The 22,681-nt window shown below is 31.1% G+C and overlaps 2 protein-coding genes across 2 annotated transcripts; both read right to left on the bottom strand.

Moving 5' to 3' along the window:
- Window positions 1–9,433: 9,433 nt before the first annotated feature.
- On the bottom strand, window positions 9,434–10,285 carry LOC113858155 (serine/threonine-protein phosphatase 7 long form homolog). The gene is made up of 3 exons (XM_027490652.1): window positions 9,841–10,285; window positions 9,604–9,790; window positions 9,434–9,515 (listed from the first exon to the last, which is right to left on the bottom strand). Exons 1-3 carry the CDS (start codon window positions 10,283–10,285, stop codon window positions 9,434–9,436), a joined length of 714 nt encoding a protein of 237 aa, XP_027346453.1.
- A 10,609-nt stretch (window positions 10,286–20,894) lies between these two features.
- LOC113858152 (probable esterase D14L) lies at window positions 20,895–22,467 on the bottom strand. The gene is made up of 2 exons (XM_027490647.1): window positions 22,100–22,467; window positions 20,895–21,345 (listed from the first exon to the last, which is right to left on the bottom strand). The coding sequence occupies exons 1-2, from the start codon at window positions 22,465–22,467 to the stop codon at window positions 20,895–20,897; spliced, it is 819 nt and encodes a 272-aa protein (XP_027346448.1).
- Between the last annotated feature and the right edge of the window lie 214 nt (window positions 22,468–22,681).

Below are 22,681 nucleotides of genomic sequence, written 5' to 3'. Positions count from 1 at the left end.
AAATGTGAAATTTTGTAATTATTACGTAGATTTTGTAATCATTACGAAATATTCTATATTTATTTCAAAAGATTTTATAATCACTGCAAAAAGATTTTGTAATCATTACGAAATATTTCATATTTGTTTCAAAAGATTTTGTAATTACTGCAAAACGATTTTGTAATCATTACATAGATTTTGTAATCATTTCAAAATATTCTATAATCATTTCAAAAGATTTTATATTTATTTCAAAAGATTTTATAATCATTTCAAAAAAATTTGTAATCATTACTTAGTCCTGTAATCATTACTTCAAATCTTTACAAATCTAGTATCGGCCACTAGATTTTCATGCAAAATATTCTTGTCCCCTAAAGTGCAAACACCATGATTACCCGAATCTCCCAAAATCTAGTACCGACCACTAGAATTACATGCAAGAGATTCTTGTCTCCCGATTCGCCAGCAAAGTCATTTCAGAACTTTCTTTTCATGTCTTCCAAATTGTCGACACCATAACTACCTTAATTAATTGTCTTTCTTGAAATTAGCACCACATCGAATGTCTCGTCCACGTTTCAACCTAGTCATGTCGCATTCTTTTCCGACCAATCAAATTACATGCATTTGCTGCCCAAAATCTTAACCTTGGAGTTTTGTGCCGATTTTTGGAAATTGCTCCACCCAAAACCTTTGCATGCAGCCCTAAATTATTCCATGCATTTTACTTGCCAAAATATACTAACTTTGCTTGCAAGTTTCCCTAAAAATATCTATTCCTACACTAAAAACCATAACACCTTTTTCTTGCACCATTCTCACCTATTTCACTTCAATTCTACTTCTTTTGTACCGTGAGCAAATTTTGGGACTTCCAAGGCTTATCCAATAAGCTAACCATGAGTTCCTAATTACCTTGGACCATTAAGACCTTAACCTCCATATAAATTATTCATATTTTTTCCATTTGCCCATTTTGGAAACAAGAAACCGAGACCTCACTTCTCATTCTCTCCACTTGATTTCTCATTTCTCTCTCTCACTTTGCTTCATCATTTTTATTCTCTCAAAGTCTCAAATTCTCTCAAACTGTCTCAAGAAAACCGAGAGCTTCCAGCCCCTCAAACACCACAATTTCTTCATCCAAATCACTCAAACACTTCACCCTTCCATCACTATCTTCTTCCTCCATCATCCTCCAATTTTCGTGTTGAAAGAACTCACCTAGGAGGAAGAACTTGAAGATCTTGGTTGCTGTTTTTTGGTCCAGCAAGCTCTCTTTGAAGATCCACAAAAATCCAGCCCTTTCTCTCACCATTTCACGCCCAAAACTCAAAGGCAAGGGGGAGTTCTCATCCTTTGTTCCTTTGTTTGTCTTCCTTGGTTGAAAACTATATGAAATCTTGTAAAGGTTCCATCTTTATTTCCAATAACTTTGATCAAGCTCATTGTACCACTTGCATGTTAAATTCTACTTGATTTCTTCACTTTATTTACCTCTATGTTGGCGGTTTATGTGAAAAGGAGGTAATCTCTCTTAAAGTTTGCATTTTGATTATTTACATGTTGATTCATCCTTGTGCATGTCTCGGTTTGTTCACTTTCTTTGCTGGATTCGTGGTTTAAATGATGATCCACCTTTGAAAACAAGTAACCATGAGCTTGGAAGACAATTTCCTTCAATTGCATGTTGAGTATTTGTCTTGTACTCCATTTGATCTCCTTGAAATTTTTGGTTTCATGCTTAGATGTTTTGATTTCTCTCAAAGCTTGAAACTTTATTTAGTGCTTGCAATTTCTTCCTTGAAAGTATTTCGATTTTGCCCTTGCATGTTTGAAATCCTTGATTTCTATGATGATCCACCTTCAAAGCCATGATCCATGAGTTTGCATGTTGTATTCCTTCACTTGCTTGTTGGATTTTCGCTTGAAAATTACTTGATTCAACTTTGGTTTTGGTTTTGTGTGAAGAGATTCTTTAGAAAGTTTGAATTTTTAACCCTTACATGTGACATCCAACCTTTGTACAAAATTTTGGACTTGAAAATATGTTGGTAACCTTTTGTACAAGTTTCAGTTTAGAGGTTTTCTTGCCAAATCTCTTGAATAAACAGAAATCTACCCTTGAGACCTTAGAACCGTGAGTTTGCATGTCTTGAACACTTTGTTACCAAACTTAATTTCATAAAAAGAACTCCCTTAGTAATTTTGAGAGTTTGAACACTAAATTGCCCTTGTGTTGTCTCGGTGTACCCTTTTTAAACATAGTCCTTTGCTTAAAATTAAAATACTGCACTTAGATAATGGAACCTTGTGTTTGCATGTTGATTTTTCCTAATTTGCTTGTTAGTCACTTGTCAAATGATGAGATTTTGGAGGCTGGACAGTTCTGAAAATTTTGAGGAAAAAGGTTGAAATTAATTGATTTGGAACCTTGAAATAATTTTGAAAAGTATAGTAAGAGTAATGAGAAAAAGAGTTATAAAAGAAAGAGTGGAAATGAACTTGGATGGTCTCGGTTTTGACATCCAAAAGTGTTGCAAAATTTCAGAAAAATATCTTGTATGTACCTTGCATTTTAAGGAAACTAAAATTGAATTTGAAAGTGTGTTGCATTGATTTGAATGCCTTGAACCGTGTGGGACTTGGTTGAGTGTGTGATTGAATGATTGATTGTAAAATTGATTGTGATTGACCTTGATGTTGCTTGGTATTGGTACTTGAAATTGGTGATGTTTGCTTGAATGAGTTGCTGAAAAAATTAGAAGTGATGTGAAATAGTGTACTATTCATGAATTGTGTTATTCCTTGAAAAAACTGTGAAAAGGTTGAATTGACACTTGGTTCGTTGTTGTCTGTGTTCTTTCTATATGTTTAGATGGCCAGGAACAGTGCACAGATGCTGATCATTCCCTCTGAGGAAGACATGTGGGTGTATGACGCCACGGCCCAGCAGAGTATATTTCGTGGCTTCGCTCGCCTCAGCTATGGACAAGAAAGTGAAGGCTCTTGGTTGACCCATCTTGTAGCCGATACTTCTATTGAGATTGTTTTCTCTATACCCCCTGGTGATACACAGTTACCCTATCCCGCTTTGAATACTACCCCCTCACCTATGTCTGTCGACCATTCTCCTACCCCTAGATCTACTCCCCAGCCTCTACCATTCCCTCCTTTCCACACTGACTCCCCACCTGTACCTGCTGAGAAGGATGTCCATGTGGTGGAATCCTCAGTGAGGTGTGGAGCTAGACCATCTTACATGTCACCCACCTACCAATCGCCCCATTCCCCTTTTGTTTCCTCTCGCTCGCCTCCTAGCACTGCCGGTTGGATTGAGGACAGTGATGGAGAACCTGCTGCTGCTGCTGTGTCTGCTTCACCTACCTCGTTCGAGGAGTCTGATCCTATAGAGGATTATTCCCCTCTCGATTGATTTGGGATAGTTTATCTGTTATTGTTAGGGAATTGCTCTTAGGGAGTCAACTATGTTATGTTTTGAAATTTCAGATTCTGCTATTTACTTCCTGCTATGCTTTAAGTTCTATGACTGACTTTGTTGAATCATTTCACTTCTATTTACTAGGGAAGTAGCTTAATGCTAGAGATATGTTGGCATGATTTCTCTTTAACTCAATTACTGTGATCTAAAGTAGCGAACCTCTAATGAGGAAAGAATGTGTTGGTTGAAATGACGTTGTGCACGTTAACTCTCTCACCTTGCAAAAGAACTTTTACCATGTAAAAAAAAAAAAAATGCAGTCTCAGATTTTGGTGTTTTCTGTATGTGCGATATCAGAGATATGTTTCTGCAATGTGTGGATTTGGGTCGTTACAAAGTTGGTATCATACTTTGTAACGACCCAAATCCACACATTGCAGAAACATATCTCTGATATCGCACATACAGAAAACACCAAAATCTGAGACCGCCTTTTTTTTTTTTTTTTTACATGGTAAAAGTTCTTTTGCAAGGTGATAACGTGCACAACGTCATTTCAACCAACACATTCTTTCCTCATTAGAGGTTCGCTACTTTAGATCACAGTAATTGAGTTAAAGAGAAATCATGCCAACATATCTCTAGCATTAAGCTACTTCCCCAGTAAATAGAAGTGAAATGATTCAACAAAGTCAGTCATAGAACTTAAAGCATAGCAGGCAGTAAATAGCAGAATCATAACATAACATAATCGACTCCCTAAGAGCAGTTCCCTAACAATAACAAATAAACTATCCCAAATCAATCGAGAGGGGAATAATCCTCTATAGGATTAGACTCCTCGGACGAGGTAGGTGAAGCAGACACAGCAGCAGCAGCAGCAGCAGGTTCTCCATCACTATCCTCGATCCAACCGGCAGTGCTAGGAGGCGAGAGAGAGGAAACAAAAGGGGAATGGGACGATCGGTAGGTGGGTGACATGTAAGACGGTCTAGCTCCACACCTCACTGAGGATTCCACCACATGGACATCCTTCTCAGCAGGTGCAGGTGGGGAGTCAGTGTGGAAAGGAGGGAATGGTACAGGCTGGGGAGTAGGTCCAGGGGTAGGAGAACGGTCGACAGACATAGGTGAGGGGGTAGTATTCAAAGCGGGATAGGGTAACTGTGTATCACCAGGGGGTATAGAGAAAACAATCTCAATAGAAGTATCGGCTACAAGATGGGTCAACCAAGAGCCTTCACTTTCTTGTCCATAGCTGAGGCGAGCGAAGCCACGAAATATACTCTGCTGGGCCGTGGCGTCACACACCCACATGTCTTCCTCAGAGGGAATGATTAGCATCTGTGCACTGTTTCTGGCCATCTAAACATATAGAAAGAACACAAACAACAACGAACCAAGGGGTGAGTTCTCCAAATACAAACAACAAGCAATTGCCATGCCCCAAGGAAGGCAGCATCTCAGACATAATCAATTTCAGTCACCACAGCAAGTACTATTTCTAGGATATTCAAGACATGACCACATATGATGTACATGAAACAACATAGATTTATTTCGAAGAGTCTCAATCACGATCATGCACAATCAATTCATTTTCTAAAGGTAATGCAAATGATACATGATGCAAGTTTCAGCCTCACAGAGGTTGCCGCTCATGTTTCAATCATATGCACATGGAATGCATGGGGATCTCATCCTCTATGACTGGCGACTCCCCCAGTTGTACCATAGAGTTAGACAATTCGAGTCGGAAAGGCGATCGGAGGACTTCATTCCCTGCATCGTTCTGCACAACAGTATAAAATTTATACATATATCGGATGCGCTCAACATCAAAGAACACCAATGGTATTTGGCCCCTTAGTGGGTCTCTTCGGGAATGGACCTCGACGACCATAGAATGCGCGGTCCTTGTCGGGTTTGGCTAAGGTCTGCAGGTGGGTCATGACTCGGCTGCAGGCGCGCCTCTTACCTGTTACCACTTGAGTCTCCAGATCCCCTTTCACCACCCCCAATAGGTCAACCATGGGATCGAACCTACCATACCTTCAAGTTGTGCGTTTGTAATTGCCTTCGAGTCATTTCACACAATGACATGATGCATGAAGTGACATCCTCAATTTTATTCAATAGTTTTCTCATTTCAAAAGAATTAAGCACAACAACCCAGCATCGTATGGAAAGAATATAACGATGCAAGTTTCCAGTCAAACGACTTAGAGACATGGATAGATTCCATGGTTTCAAACATCTTTGTGGATAGGTTCCACCTAATCTTTTGTTTTAAGTATGTTTCCTCACATGAATACAAACTACCTATTCTCTCGGCTTCCCATTTTAATGTTGAAGTTTGGACTTAACTTAGTTACTTCTAATCCTTTACACGTTCTAAACCTTCTTACCACACACTCCTAGTATTCTCTCTTGGTTTTCTTTCTTTTCTTACAAGTTATCCACACCATTTACCTCCTTACACTCTCGGTTCCTTACTTGCCACAAGCCATCCATTTACCAAGCCACAAGTTCATTTTGGATTACAAAATCCCAAGAGTAACTTAACTTATCAACATCATAAATCTAGAGTCAAAGGTTGCACCATATTTATTTCATCAAATTCTTGTCTTATTAGAATACCATGATGCATGAACACTCCAAATTGATTAACACATCACCAATCCATCACAAGGGCATATCATTCATCAATTTCCAACCACATATATTTTCATGTTTTGGGTCTTTCATGCGTTCATGCTTCACGTTTGTCCATTCAAAATCACACACACAAGTAGTGACGCACATTACACACCATTCACACATTTTTCAGCACCTAGATCATAGGCAATTCAACATTTTCACACACACCTATTCACGGCCAAACTCATGAGCATATAACCAACATTCACATGGGGCTACCCTTAGAGTTATAAGCACTTCCACATATTCATTCACACATTCCAGCGCCATTTTTCTTAAGGTAAAAATAAATTGAAACCTTTTCTTTTTAACAAAAAGTCTTAATTTGAACTAAGGCGTATCAAGGCAATTTTTCCAAACCTTAGGGGTTACTTTAACAAGTTTTTAAAGGTAAAACTAAGGCTGTCCAAATAATTTTCAGCAAGGAATTTCACCACACTTTTACTCTTTGTTTAAAATGATTTTTCCTACCATTTCTTTTTATGAAACTTTGTTCTTGAACACTTTTCCAATTCTGTCCAGCGCCTTATCTCAATGATTTCCAAAGTTCTCGACACATGTACTTTTGGAAACAACAAGCACACTTTCCCTTAAACTCACATAATATTTCCCCAATGTCACCACATCAAATTTCACAAAGGAAACACTCTTTTTATGTCAAAGTCCCAAACTGTCCAGCCCCTAAACTCATCCAATTTCCTTTAATTTTCTACCATTACGCCCTCTTAAAATGTACATGCAATCGCTTCCTAACATCGTCCAAGTGTCAAGGGTCACACAAGCTGAAATTCTTAGAGAAACCACAAACATTCAACATGTTAAGGTAGAAATGCCTTTGTACAAGATTTTGGACTTTTAACTAGCAAAAACCGAGGCCAAACACAAGGAAATTTCACATGCAATGGTCAAAATAAGAACTTTCAAGGAGGTTGATGCATGCAAGGCCAAAGATCAAAGCTTTTAGATTAACAAATCAACATGCAAGAGTGGATTTTTTGTACACACACTCACGGCTCAACATTTCAAGCAAAAAGGAATTTGAATACATTTTTCAGCAAAGGGTTGAACAAAATCGAGGCAGCATACAAGTTAAAATTGACATGCAAGCTTAAAAATGGAAACTTTTAAGATGGTTGACGTATACAAAGTTAAAGATTGAAATTTTAAAACCATAAACAACATGCAAGGGATAAATCTTGGTGCACACACTCACTGTCCATCACTTTAACACAAGAGGAACAATTTAAATAGAAGTCCAGCAAGGGACAATTGAAAACTAAGGCAAGTGATAAGGCCAAATAAACATGTAATGCTTAAAAATGAGAACTTTGAAGGAGTAACACACATGCAAGAACAAAATTTAAGGTTTCAAGCAAGAAAGGTCTCGAAATCAACATGCATGGAACTCATTCACAATACAAAGAGATTTTCAAGGAGCAAAACATTTATTTTTCATAGAGAAATCACGAAAATAGCCAAGGGTAAGCAAATAGACAAGAAAAGAGTGAGAACTCCCCCTTGCCTTAAGTGGAGCACGAAAATGAAGAGAGGAAGGTAGCTTGAGCTTGAACTCTCCAAACGCAAGGTTGGATCCGAGAAGGAGTTGCTTCAAGAGCTTCAAAATCTTCCACTAAAATATCCTTTGAAACCATCAAACTCAAGGGAATAAGAAGGAGAATACTTGGACAAAACTCCAAAAGGTTTGAACGAAAAAAAGAAAGAGAGAAAGGGCTATGAGTTTCTCAGTTACCTTGAGAGAATGAGTGAAAAATGGATGAAATCAGAAGTGTTGATCCTCTTGGTTTGCTTGAAATGAACAAAGGAAGGGTGGGAGGATTTTGAGTAGAGCTTGAGAGCTTACAAGCTCTCGATTTTTTTTGAAGAATAAGGGGAAAATGAGAGTGTTTGAGTGAAAAGTGGTGGAGTTTTGGGACTTGAGGGCTCTCGGTCTTGTTTGGGCAATTTGAGAGAAAAAGATAGTGTTGGAAAGGTAAGGCTTCACGGTTGCATGCAAGAGAATGAGAGAATGAGATTGTGTGTGATGATGGAATGGTTGAGTGAAGAGAGTGAGATGGGAGGGGTGCTTCTCGGTTTGGGAGAAAGGAGAGTGAATTAGAGGAGATTTTTGTGAGTAAGTGTCTTGGTGTGTGGGTGGCCAACCAAGGTAGTTACCTTGCTGATTTTGGTTTGGTGTTTATCAAATTTTGCATGTTTTCCATAAGACAATGAGTGATGTGAAGGGAGAGTGATTCAAAAGAGTTGGTTGGCACAAAATTTTAAATGAAATAGTAACCTAGGACTTTGTAATTTTTGAAAACATCCACACGGTTCCTATTACCCCCAAAAGCAAGGAAAAATATAGTAATTTTGTGTACAAAATGGTGAAAGGTGTGCACGGTTCCAATAGCATGAAAAAGAAAGGGATTTGTTCCAAAAGTGACACAAAACTCAAGTGAAATAGTAACTTAGGGTCTTAAAATCCTTGAAACTACTCACACGGTTCTTCGCATTCAAAAGCAAGGAGAAATGTGTTGATTTTGTGTGCAACATAGTAAAAATCATGCGCGGTTCCAATGGTACGAGAAGGAATGAAAAAGAAAGAAATGTGTTCTAAGAAAGTGGCACAAAATAGTTGTTTTAAAGCTTTGTAAAAAATTGAAAGTGTGCACATGGTTTTTTTTTTTTTTTGCAAGTCAAACTAGGGTGGAACAAACAAATTCGGCAAGAAATAAGTGTGAGATTGTCGGCTACCAAAAATGGAAATCGGCTAAGGTTGGTACAATGTCTCGTACACGAATCGAGGGTCCAAACTTTTAGGTTGCACGAATTTTGATAGGAAGTAAGTTTGCATGAAATATGATTGGCCGTAATAAATGCGACGAGACTTGGTGCAATTTTCGGAAAAGATAAAATTTATGATGGCGGCTTCTCGAAAAACACCAAAGGAGGTTCAAAATTCAAGGCGTCCTCGAATCGGAAAACGAGGATACTTGCATGAAATGTAATTGGCCGGAATTAGATTTTGGAAGATTCGGGTAATCACGATGTTCTCGCTTTAGGGAACAAAATCGGGTGCATGAATTTTGATTGGTCGGCACTAAATCCGAGGAGGTCTAATGCATTAATTGTGACGGCTAAGTAATGATTAAAGCAAAAAGGTGTAATAATTGCGGCGGCTAAGCAATCATTACTAAATCTCAGAAATGATTAATGAATCTCACGTCTTTTTAGGCAAAAAGTGACTTTTTGGAAAAGTAAAAAGTAAAGATACTTTTTGGCACAATTTTGGAGGCATTTTCTCGAAATTCACAACGGAACAAGATTAGGGATTTTTGGACGATGTCGGGACCGAGTATCATGTCTACTATAACTCTGACTCACTAACCACCTGCAAGACACACATATAAATTTAAATCATGGTAACACAAGTTTGAAAAGTAATTCATAAATTACACATACAATAATTCAAGACATACCGTGCACCGTAAGGAATATCTGGTCGTGTGTGGACAAGATTATTAGGCTGTAAAAATGGAAACCTATCCCATGCCCACATCATAAGTAGTGGGGTTAATCCTCCAATACCAGAACACTTAATATTGGTCGACATGCATAACTTTTGGTATAGAAATGCCAATGCTGCAGCTCCCCCACTGTACTCTCCTGTGATAGTAAAATCCTCAAGCAATGGAAGGTACCTAACCGGGACCTACTAGAGGAATGATCAGCCAACATGAAATCACCTATTAATCTCAGAATATAAGCTCTAGCAAAGCGAGTAAGCTGAAGTTCATTATGATTATGCATTGCAACATGTGTAAAGTGTTGGTCCAACCAACTCAACTTCAAACCGCTCCCCATAAATGCATCATCAAGTGGCCTAATACCAAGCAAGTCCTCCATAATTTGTGCCTTATTACCTCTTACAGCTGCAATGACTGCCTTTCCATCTATACGAAGCCCTATTTGAATAGCAATGTCCTGAAAAGTTATAGTATACTCTCCAGGAACCATGTGGAAGGTATGAGTCTCTAGCCTCCATCTTTCTACCAAAGCTGTAATAAGATGTCGGTCAATAGGAAAGCATGCCAACTGAACTACTCCAGCAAATCCAGCTAAGGTAAGATGAGAAATTATCTCCACTGGAACCCCTTCCATGCCAGCCAGTATGAAATGACTCCTTCTTACCTTCAGAATTAGGTGGTCACATCCATCCTAAATATGCTCTGATACGTGAACAGACTGATACCTCAATAATGAACCATCCTTCAGGCTAGGATTTAAAACCCTACTCCGCGATGAAGATAATGTCATCTGAAATTAAATTTGTCAACTTAAACTTAAATTATGTACATTCAAATTAATAAATTAAAAATTCTATTCAGTTTATCATTTTATTATTCATTATTAGTACATGGGTTTTATTACAATTATTTCACTCTAACAATTTCAATATTTAAAATTAACCTAAAATATTATTTTATTTAATTATTATATTATTTATTTGTATTAACAATTTAACAACTTTTAAATATTTAATTATTTTTATTTAATTATTTATTTATTTAAGAATAAAATGCATGTTAAAACCAAATTTAATTATTTATTTGTTTAAAAATAAAATACATGTTAAAACCAAATTTATACCTTATATCTAAAATCCTTTGAACTAAATTAGATAAATTATAAAATTTTTGAAAAATAATAATGTATTATTTTTTAGCAAATTAATTACTACATTCTTACTTAAAATAAAACTTCTGTTTTGTTAATTTTCATAAAATCATTATTTTCTTAATTTATTATATTTATTCAATAATTATTTTGTTTCTTAAATCATAATTTTTTTTAAATATGCAATGTTTTAAATAAATTTGATGACATAATTATTATATTTTATTGATAATTTTTTTATGAATATAATATTCTAAATATGTTTATAATTTTTTTCTTTTCATATTTTATCTATTCTATAATGTAATTGTATATGTTCTTTTAATAAAAATATTGTATTTACTATATCTAATATTTTTTATTTCACTAATTTTTTTATATATCAATCTACTGTTAAAATATGAAAATTTATTACTTCTTCTACATTAATTATTTAATATTTTCACTACATTCTATATATATTTTTTCTTTATTTTTTTCTAAACTATATATTTATATATATTATTCTTTCCTCTTAATTTATCAAGTTATGATAATAGAATTTTTTTATTTAATAATTAATACATATTATGAATTACTATAATTTTTATTTATTACATTTTTAAACAACTAATTATAAATAATAACATATCTATTATATAATTTCTAATACAATTTATCTAAAATTTTATTTGTTACAAAATAAATAAATAAATTTATAAAATATTTAAAAACTAAAATTAATTTGTGCACCTCTGTAGCTTTGATATGGATTTGAAGGAACCCTTTTCTTCACAAGCTCCACTCACTCACGAGCCAACCACTCACCCACAATCACATGCACCACAATCTCAATATTACATACATGCAATTTCATATTTAAAAAGCAAAATATATTCAAAATATTTGTCTCATTACCTTTTAATAATTTTTTGCTCAAAAATCTTAATAAACGTTGTATTTTTTTCAGCAACGACAAACCTCTACAAATGCGAAACGGAGAAGATGAAGGAGAAAGGGAAGAAAGGAAGAAGCCTGCGTTCAAACGGTCAAACTTTTCTGTCACGTGGACCAATGAAAGGAATGTCATCCTTGACCCAGACGACTGTCTTGAATCGTCCTTGATCTCACCGACACTGACGTCGGCTCTGACCCAGAAGATTCTCTAGGATTTATACACGTGGCTTTGTTCTTCTCCACCCGTCGATTCATTTTTAATTTTTAAATTTTTAAATTTTTTAATTTTTGTTTTCCTTTATTTGGTACAACACGTGTGTTGTCTGTTAATTGGACAATTTTGCTTTTTGGTGTCGTTCCTGTTCTAGACGACTCTCTTGCCACATCACCCGTCAACCCCAGAATGGAAATTTGTTTCCATAAAACCCTATTTTGATAATTTTTTTTTCAAATTAACCCCAAAAGGGCAAAAAAAGCCGATTATTTCAGAGTGACGAAATATGAGGGATGATTAAAAATGTAAAAAAGATTGGGAAACTAACCAAAGCATACTTATAAAGGTTTTATGTTCTAGTTTTTATTTATCAGTGGCAGACCCGTTTGAATCCACTTGCTAAACTCACAACTAGTTCAACCCGTTATCCGCTAAATTCAAGAGAAAATTCAGACAGAAGCAGTCTTAAATTTTTATCTAGTCAATTCTTTCGATTTTGAATTTTGGAGTCTAAACTCATCCAAATCCGTCCATTGCCCAGTCCTACACACTATGACACAATAAGTATAGAACGTAAATAATGCATACATGATGCAAAGAGAGCACAACTTACACAAAGGGGATGCCAAGTATGGACATAGAGAGACCTAGATGCAATATATATTACACATGTCAAGCAGCAAAGAAAATTGAATGTGATATAAAAAGAACTAAAAATAACAGGAAGACATATGACAGAAAGAGAACAATAAAACATAGTAGATTAATGGTACTTGTCATCATTAATGCCTTTATGGAGAAGTGGTTCTTAAAGTTTTTGAATTTAGACAAATACACATATCACATATGACATATTTTATGTTTTGAGAACTAGGATTCAAGATTTATTTATCAATGCAGTAGACTAACCCCAACTCACGAGGGATTGATCTAGCCTAATCCATAAATTGGGTGAAATAAATTCTGAAAATTCTATGAACTTAATTGTTTTGAACATAACTCACCAATAAGTTATGTTAGACTGAATTATGAGTTCAAATTTATTTTCAATCTTAAATACAAAGTTTTTCATGTGCAACTATATATTTAATGGCTACAAAATGTAGTTTATAATAACTAAATTGTTGCATTTACTTTTGTCAACAATTTTGGAACACTAACTTAGATAATGGTTATAGTAAAATCACTTTGTAATAGTACACTTAAAAAGCAGTTAGTGTTGAATCAATATCTAATATATATTTTTTAGAACAGTTTATAGAGAACCTTTTTTTTAAGTTTTCTATTGATTACTCTTTAAAATGTGACTTTAGAGAGATGTTATGTATTAAACGCTCTCTAAAGTTAGTCTTGGAGAGTAATTCTCTATTAACTGCTCTTCAAATTTCTATTAATTCTTTTTCTCACAAATTAAAATTTTAAAATGTCTAGATATTTCTAATTTATAAATGAAGTACACTCTAATAATACCTTATGAATCTTTTCATCTTATTTGTATTAACAAAGTTGGTCTCTTTCACTGTAAGCTCTCTTCTTCTTTATTTCGCTAACAAAATTGGTCTTCTCTTTCACATTTGTAGGTTTTCTTCATCTTCTTAGTCTTTTCTGCACAAACAAAGTTGGTCTTTTTCACATCTGTAGATATTTTTCTCACAGTTCTATTCATTCTCTCTTCTTTTCCTTTTCTCTTTATTAACATTGAATAATCCTTTTTTTTTCTCTTCTTATTAGGGTTTGATTCATGCAGATGTAGACAGTTTAATTAACACAACATACAAACTCAAGTTTCAAAGCATTAGACAAAGAACCGATTTTAATTTGTAATAAAAAAAAATTTAAATGTCAAACATACAACTTTAAATTTAAACATAACAATAAATTAATTTTAGTTTGTAATAAAAAACTCACAAATAAAGAAATTTTAAATTTTAGATTTGCAATTCATATACATACTTTGGAGAGTGGTTATATGAACTGCTCTTTAAGTAACATCTACTTTGGATAGTGGTGCTTATCAGATCAGTTTGAACCACTCTCTAAAATGATGTGAAATTGCTTTATAGTGTCTTTTATGTTGTACATGCTTTGGAGAGTGGTTATATGAACCGCTCTTTAAGCACCATCTACTTTGGATAGTGGTACTTATCAGAGCAGTTTGAACATTGTTTCCCTTTTGGGTTGCACACTTGAGACTTTACTTAAGCGATACCGAGCCACTTATCACTCAAACTAACTTCCGTTTATAACATTGTTTCCTTTTGTTTAAGACAATTATTTACAAACACATTTTTAGTTTTAGATTAAACTATTGTACTTAATTACTATGGACACATAAAAAAAAGTATAACCATTAAATATAGGCAACATTTTAATAAATTACAATGGCAACATACTAAAGTATCACATCTATTTATCAAGTGGTATACTTAAAAAGTTGTTACTTTTGAATTATAGATGACTTATTAGCACATTATATTAAAATGTTCACTACTCATAAGTCATAACTCACTTAGCTTTCACTTATATTATAAGTTAATAACCACTATCATTTTAAAAACACAACAATATTTTAATCTTTCAATTATTAGCACATCATCAATTATAAGGTAAACTTCATCCTATGATTTCTCATATTTTCCTTGTCTTTTCTTCTTAGAGGGCATGCAATGGTTCTTCCTATCAGCTTGGACTGAAAATGAGTGTATATTGACAGTTTCCCTAACCACCATAATTCTTCCATATTTTCATTTTTATGTAGTGACAATTCAAAAATCTAGAGCTAAAGATTCATTGTTCTTAAATACAAAATCAGTATGTAGTTTCTTAACAATGGAGACAAAAGTGCACAAAAATTGTACTCATATCTGGCGTGAGATCAAGTATGCAAGCAAGTACAAGAGAAAACATTGAAAGTGAAAAAAATTGAGAGCAAATAGGGGGAAAAAGCAACAATATTAGAAATACTTTAAAAAAATTAATTAGTTTCTTTAGTAAATTTAATGTAATTTATATTAAAAATATACTCTAATGTAAAAATTATGTTCTATTAATAATTTAATTAAAAATATATTCTTATTAATAAAATATATAATTTTTATAAGCAAAGTTAAAGTGAATTGGGTAAATTATATTATATTTAATTCTTAAAATTCACTTAAAAGTATTTTAACAGTCTGAATAATAATTGATCGATTGTATATAACTTTTATAATTTATAATAAAATGATTATTAAAAATTAATATATATATATATATGTGTGTGTCTATATTATTATTTTATTATTAATTTAATGAAATATTTAATTGTATAATATCAAATGTTTAAATTATTATATTGTGAATAATTATTTTGGACTATTATTTTATTATTTTTAATGTTATAATTTTATAATAGTATTATGATAACTATATTTAGTTTTATGTATGATAATTGAATAATAAATTCATCATTTCTCATATTTATTTTATAATAATAACAAGAAAGAAAAGTTTGAGAAAGTGAACAAAATATGAATCAATATTAGTTATCAATTTTATAAATTTAAATTAAAAATTAATAAATTTTGGTTTTATATATACATATAGATAAATCATAAATAATATTTTTTTAAAATTTTTGTAATAGTTAATAATTTTTGTGTATTTTAAATATTATACAACACAAATTATATATTGTCTTACAATTTTTTAAAATAATTTTATATTAATTATTTCAAAATTTTTATAAATTTGTTTTTTAAACCTATTAGATCGGCTTATAATCATTATTTATTTTAAATTTTAGTCAAAAATTAATAATTATAGTTTTTATTTTTAAGAATGATTTTTTTGTAATTTTTAAAAACTATAAATTTTGTTATTAAACTAACATAATAATATGATAATATAACAATTTTATGCCACCATTAATTTTTTATTTTAAATATTAAAAATAAAAATTAAGTATTGTCACACAAGTTTTTAGAATGAGTTTTGTATGAATTATTCAAGAATGGTTGCAAAACTATTCTTTAAATGTCTTAGAAGAGTTTATAATAATTGTTTATGTTAAATATTAAACAATAATTAATAACTGCAGTTTATTATATTTTAAAGATAGTTTTCATCTATTGTTTATAAAATTTATAAATTTTGTTATTAATATTTAAAAGTGTTGTCTATAAAACTACAATTCTAAGATGCCTAAAATTACTAGCATTCAAATTCAAATAGGGAAGGAGAAAAATAGGGACATCAGGAAAAATAGTAATATAGTATAAGGAGCTAGCTCTATAAGCCCAAATTTAGCTAAAACATCATCACACCTATTAGCCTTTTTATAGATATGCCTAATCCTAATAAAACAAACAGACTTAAGCAGATCTCTAATTCTATTGATAAGAGGTCACAAGGGATGAGAAGAAAGCAGCAAGTGGAGAATAAATGTACTATTAAAATAAAGTTGTCACTGTAGTTAATATTTATACTTTGAAAAACTAAATTGAATTGAGTGAGTTTTCTAAACAAATCAAGTCTTTATTATTTGTGTTTTTTAAAAATCTTATTGGATAAAAATGATGGAATTTCATATTAATAAGTCTTTAGTGATTAAAAAAAAAACTAATATATCTTAAAGAAACAATATTAAATGACTATTTTGTTAAAATAAATTTAAAGATTAAATTAAATCAAATAATTTTTTAAGGACAAATAAAATTGTATTATAAGACTTTTTATTAACCTCTTAATACTTTATAAACATATTTAATATTTTAAAGGTAAAATTAGTTTCTTTGTCCCTTCAATATAAATTAGAATAAATAAGAAATATATGTGTTATTGCATGAGCTTCTAAACTTAAGTCTAAAACAAAGGAAAAATTGAATATACTAAAAAATTGTCTTAATTATTCTTAAAAGCTAATCAAGAGAGTTTATTTTTATCATGTATGCATGATTATATATATATATATATATGAACTTTGCGATTTAATTTGGTTAAGTTATTAGAGAGACATTCTAATCAAACATATAAATAAATATGATTCAATTTGAATGAAATATTGATAAGTCTTAAAATTCCTTTTAATTGTTTGGAATTATAAAATAATTATTGTTGATATTATTACTATAAGTATGCATTTAATGGCAATGTTGTGTAAAATTTTAAAGTTTTGCATTAATTGTTTAGTTATAAAAATTTGTAGCAAAGTATGATAATTTTCTTCTAAAATTTCTAGTAACCCTTGATCTCATCATTTTCCTTGGATGCAGGAACATTTGGAGAACTGAATGCTTGAGAGCTTGAAAGAATGAGCATTGAACATGTAACCTGCCATACTCATCTAGGGTACACAGTCAATGTTGCATAGCCACACACGAAGTGGATAGAAAATTGACTTGGAAAGACATGGTTTCGGTTGTGTAACTAACACAAGTTAACTAGTTTCTTTTTTCTTTTTAATTTTCCATGTCTTTAACATTTCATTTTTAAAACTCAAAAAGACATGTAAATTATCTCTTCAAATGAAGTTATAATTTGAACAAACTCAACATTTATTATTTTTAATGAATTATTCTTTCAATTTTCTTCTCATTCTCTTATTTTTCTTTTTCTATACTATGTATAAGCAGATTTTGTTGTTAAAGAATGATAATCCTAATTCAAATGTTTTACAAATTGAATTCTTGCTTCTCAATTTAAGTTTCTTTCTTTCAATTAATAGTGTGCTTATATTTTTAATACTTTCATAAATTGATCAATTTAAAAATAAAATACAAAATTTTCAGTTTATTTAATTTTTATTTTTTAAAATCGAATTAACAATTTAAAAATATTTTAATTTAATTATATATAGGTATTATAACATACATATCATAAAAAATGATGAATATTTATTGAAATTTAAACGAAAACATTATCTTACGAATTATAAATGTTTTTTTTACTAATAACTATAAAACATATATGACTCAGTATCATTTCTGTCCCACCCTCTCTTTCCTTCTTAATTACATCTATAATTGAAAACGAATATAACATTGTCGCCAAGTTGCATTCTGCTAATTTATAAATTATGAAGAAGTTTGTAGTTTTTCACAATATATTTTTTTATTTAAAATGATGGAGAGATATAGAGAAATATCACAACAGAAGTCTGATTCCTCATTCCTTCCTTAGACAGGTTGGAAGGCAACCACACAGCTAACAAGAAAGGGATAAACTATTGTGAAGCAAAGAATCAAAGAAGAAATATTCCCTTATATATATATATATATATATATATATATATATATATATATATATATATTATGTAGCATGCTTACAAATATTGTAAGCATGCCAAATTTATCATATTTTAAGTTCTTTGTTGCTTTTTTCTCAAATCCCTTACTTTTTTATATCTTTTTTGTTTCACTCGAATATTGTTGGTTAAGATGCCCGGCCTTAAAATGTTCTCAAATTAACAAATGACTTATATTTTCTTTTAATTATAAGAACTTAAAATTATTATTATATTAATGTACATATAATGGATTTGATAACAAATACTAGTAACGAAAAATAATATATCGATAAAAAAAAATATTAGTAAGTTGGTTAAACTTAATTTGAAAAAAATAGAGTTTTTGTTTTCTTTTTAAAAACATTTTTCTGTTTTTAAAAATAAAATTTAATATAAATTTGTATTATATTATATTTTTAAAAATAGAAAACTATTTTTAAAACACTAATCAAACATACCCTTATTATTTAGTGTTTATATTTTTTAAAACAGTTTTTGAACTATTGCTTGTAGTAGTATAATATTTGTCTGGTAAAAATTAACTATTAATATAAATATTATATTTTCATTAACAATGCAATGCCATTATATTAATAATATGTTTATAATGGTATGTATTAATATTATACAACAACAAAATCATTTTTTAGTATCATACTCTTACTATTGTAGGTATGCAATGTTTATTATTATTTTAATTTTTGCTAGATACAATTTAAGATGCTATTGACAAGTACCTTAAAGATATTAATTAAGAAATTAATAATACATTTTTTATCAAATATCATGACACTCAATGTATTAATAATGTTAAAAAGTTACATTTTAATAAATATTTTTTATTTTTATTACTTTAAGTATTAGTTGAAATTTACCTAAAATTATTCCGATAAAAATAAATTTAAATCCTAATTATTAAAAAAGACATTTTGTCAACTTGGATAAGATCACATCCTTTCTATCTGATTCTCATGAATTGCATTAAGAAAATCAACTTTTGATTTCCCTTAACTGGAAACTAAAAGTAAAATTTTTACAGAAAATAAAAGATCTAATACTAACCATGCAATTAAGTTTATCATGAATTTTAATAATTTTTTAATTAATTTATAACTAATATATTTAAGGCACTCATATATAAGACTTTCCTCTAAATTTCATTTTTCTAAGACTATTTTTAAATCACCACCTGGAACTTGTTTCTTAGTAAAAATATTGTTGTTTTTCCTTGAATAAGCCGAACTATTACTTTGTTTAGTGAAAAATACATGCAAAGAAAGAAATAGGAAAAGCAATTTTGTTTTCCTGGTAAGTAACGAAGTTATTTCTCAGTTGACAGTTGAAGATTATATTCTCTAGACAAAAATTATTGAAATAAATATAGTCTCTATTAATAAAATCTTTTCCATACACACCGTGAGGAGTTGAACCAATTTACCTTTTTTTTTCCCTTACGAATTGTGTTAAAGGAATTTGTAGAATCTAAAGTAATAGGATAGGAAACAAAAACTTGTAGAATCTAACATATTATTTTCTCCTGTCTAGCCAAGAAAAGGGAGGAGAGGGTGGGAAAGTATAGAAAGAGACACCAAATTGCTTGTTATGTATATATTTTACTAAATTATAAGGAGTATAATTTAATTATTTATTAAAAAATGTTGTTTTTCCTATTTTCTTCTTTCTATGTTTCTTCCAAATTATATATATATATATATATCATAAAAGTCTACTTTACATTCTTATTATTTTCTTTTTACTTGAATTCCTTCTTTTTATTTTCCTTCCTCAATTCAAACAAAGAATACGAGCTAAGCAATAATCCTCAAAACTTTCAAACAAAATCAAGGGTTTAAGCATGACTGGTTATTAATTGAGAAGCTTTTAAGCATCTTATTAAATTTATATTAAAATAATAAATATTATTAATTATTATTCTAAAGATAATAATAACAGTATTTAACATATTATATTAAATATTTGGATTATTTCTAAAAATACATTACTTTGTTATATTTTTAATCTAATTATTTGTATTAAATAATACACATATTTGATTATATGATTCTGTAAGTATATATTATTAATCTTTAAGTTTGATGTTTAGATGCAATAAATAAATATTTTTATATTTTGACATGATAAATATTTTAATAAAAATTATACACTTTTAAGAAAAAAAAAACAAGAGTAAACTATCAGCCAAATTAAGTAGACACAAGAAATTAATTTAAAAAGGAAATCATTAATTTAATGAAAAAATGAATGATGTTTCTTCTTACAATATAATAATACCTTTACTATTTTATAAAAAAAATTGAACGAAAAGTAGATCCATTAAATATTTTCAAAATAAAAATATCAAACATAAGAAAATTATTGTGAAGATACTATAAGAAAATTTAAAAATAATGTTTTGAATTGGGTCACACAAATTGATCAATTCTTCATCCCCCACCCTCATAGTGCATGATTACAGGGACATTAATTAAATAATGGTTGCCACTACTAATAAATAGGATCAACTACCACAATTAAATGGAATACAACAAACAGCAACACACACGGGGCTAAGGGGAACATGTGCCCCCATCCCCATTTCCATTTGGTCTTTTTCGAAACCGACACATTCCAAATCTTATTTTTTATTTCTGAAAAAGCTCAATAATGGAGCCACCACATTACCTTGTAGTAGCAATATCAAGACGAATGTGTTTGAGCAACACGGGAATAACGATATCAGGAGAACTTAGCTGCGGCAAATGACCCTCCGTTGACATAACCTCAACGACGGAGTCACCGCCAATGTGACGGTGGAGATACTCCGCCACCACAACGGGAACCGCCAAGTCCTTCATGCTTTGTATGATGTGGTATGGGACAGTGACGAGGCTTAGAATTTGCCTCATGTCACTTTGGAAAATGGTTTGCAACACGCTTAAAGCAATGTCTGGTCTCATGTTGAACAAGGTTCGGCTGAATTCCTGCACTACCACTGACTGCATGTCCCCTCCAACGGCCATTGGAGCGAAGCCTGAGCACCAAGCTTTGTAATTCTCCGCCATGGCGTTGAATAACTCGTCTAGATCTTCTTGCTCAAACCCTCCAAAGTAATCCATGTCGTTCAGATACCTTCCCCAAATGCCCCATGCAATATTATTAATCCCTTCATTGCTAATAATGATAATTTCTTTTATCTTAAATATCTGTAATTTAAAACAATACATATATTTTAAAATATTAATTGCAGTAATCATTATAAAAATTAAATAAAAAATTATTATGATTTTTTTATTAATTAAAATACCCTTATCAAATGAGATACAATGTAGTTGTCGATTAATTAATTAAAACAATGTGTAGATCATTTTTCCTTTTCTTTCTTTTTTTGACAACATGTGCTTAAATTAAAATTAAAATTTTATGTCAATAACTTACCTAATAAAAGTTAATTATCATCAACACTTGTTATTCGAATAAAATTTTAATTAAAAAATTAAACAACCTAAAAAGTAACTATAAATAAGGCTATAGTTATATAAAAAGTAATTAACATTTGCTTAATTGAAAATAACAACTATTTTGAGATCAACTAAAACTCTTAAAATATGAGATAATTTGAGATTAAAAACATATTATTTCTTTAAAAAATACTAACAAGTATGTTTGGAATAGTAATGAAAAATTATAAAAATATATCACCAACACATCTTACCCGAATTTTCAATACAATTCAGGCATAAATTTAAATTAAAAAAATATTTAATAAGTTTTTATCCGGTATCGTTGGACGAACCCTAAGAATATTGAGCCTTGAATCATTGTTAGTACTTGTAAACAAAAGTCAAAGGGATAATAATTACTCAATCATTAAGTAGCAACTCACCTAGGAGAAGCGGAGATCGTGATGATCTTGGCGAATAGATCGGGGCGAGAAATAGAAGCAGCAGTACCGATCATAGCGGACACTGAATGACCAACAAAGATGCATGAATCAACTCGAAGCTCTTCTAAGATAGCAAGCAAGTCATAGGCATAACCTTCTAAGGTTGAGTAGCGTTCAAAATCAAAGTAATCGGGGTTAGTGGTGCCAGCTCCCATGTTGTCGTAGAGTATGACCTTAAACTCATCGAGGAGATGAGGGACAAGGTGTTTCCACACCGATTGGTCCGTACCAAACCCGTGAGCCAAAACTATAAACCGCGTGCCCGATCCCAAAACTTTCACGTTGTGGGCTTCTTCCACTATCCCCATTTTTTTCGAGAATTGACGCTTTTGTGAGCGTGACTCTTGGGCTTCCTAAGTTTCAGACCTCCTCGTCTTATTTGTACTTGTGAAGGCTGTGATGGCAACTGAGGAAGGACCAAGCTAATAGAAAAATAATTTTGAAAACGATGTTCTTACATTATTTCTTTCCTTTGTCTTGTTTAAAAAATAAAAATTACACGGGGACACCTAATATTTAAGT

The sequence above is a fragment of the Abrus precatorius genome, unplaced genomic scaffold (assembly GCF_003935025.1).
Source record: "Abrus precatorius isolate BTA unplaced genomic scaffold, Abrus_2018 Scaffold2, whole genome shotgun sequence".
In the NCBI taxonomy this organism is placed as follows: Eukaryota; Viridiplantae; Streptophyta; class Magnoliopsida; order Fabales; family Fabaceae; genus Abrus; species Abrus precatorius.
Note: the sequence above shows the minus strand (reverse complement) of the source record. Positions and strands in the feature narration are given on the sequence as shown.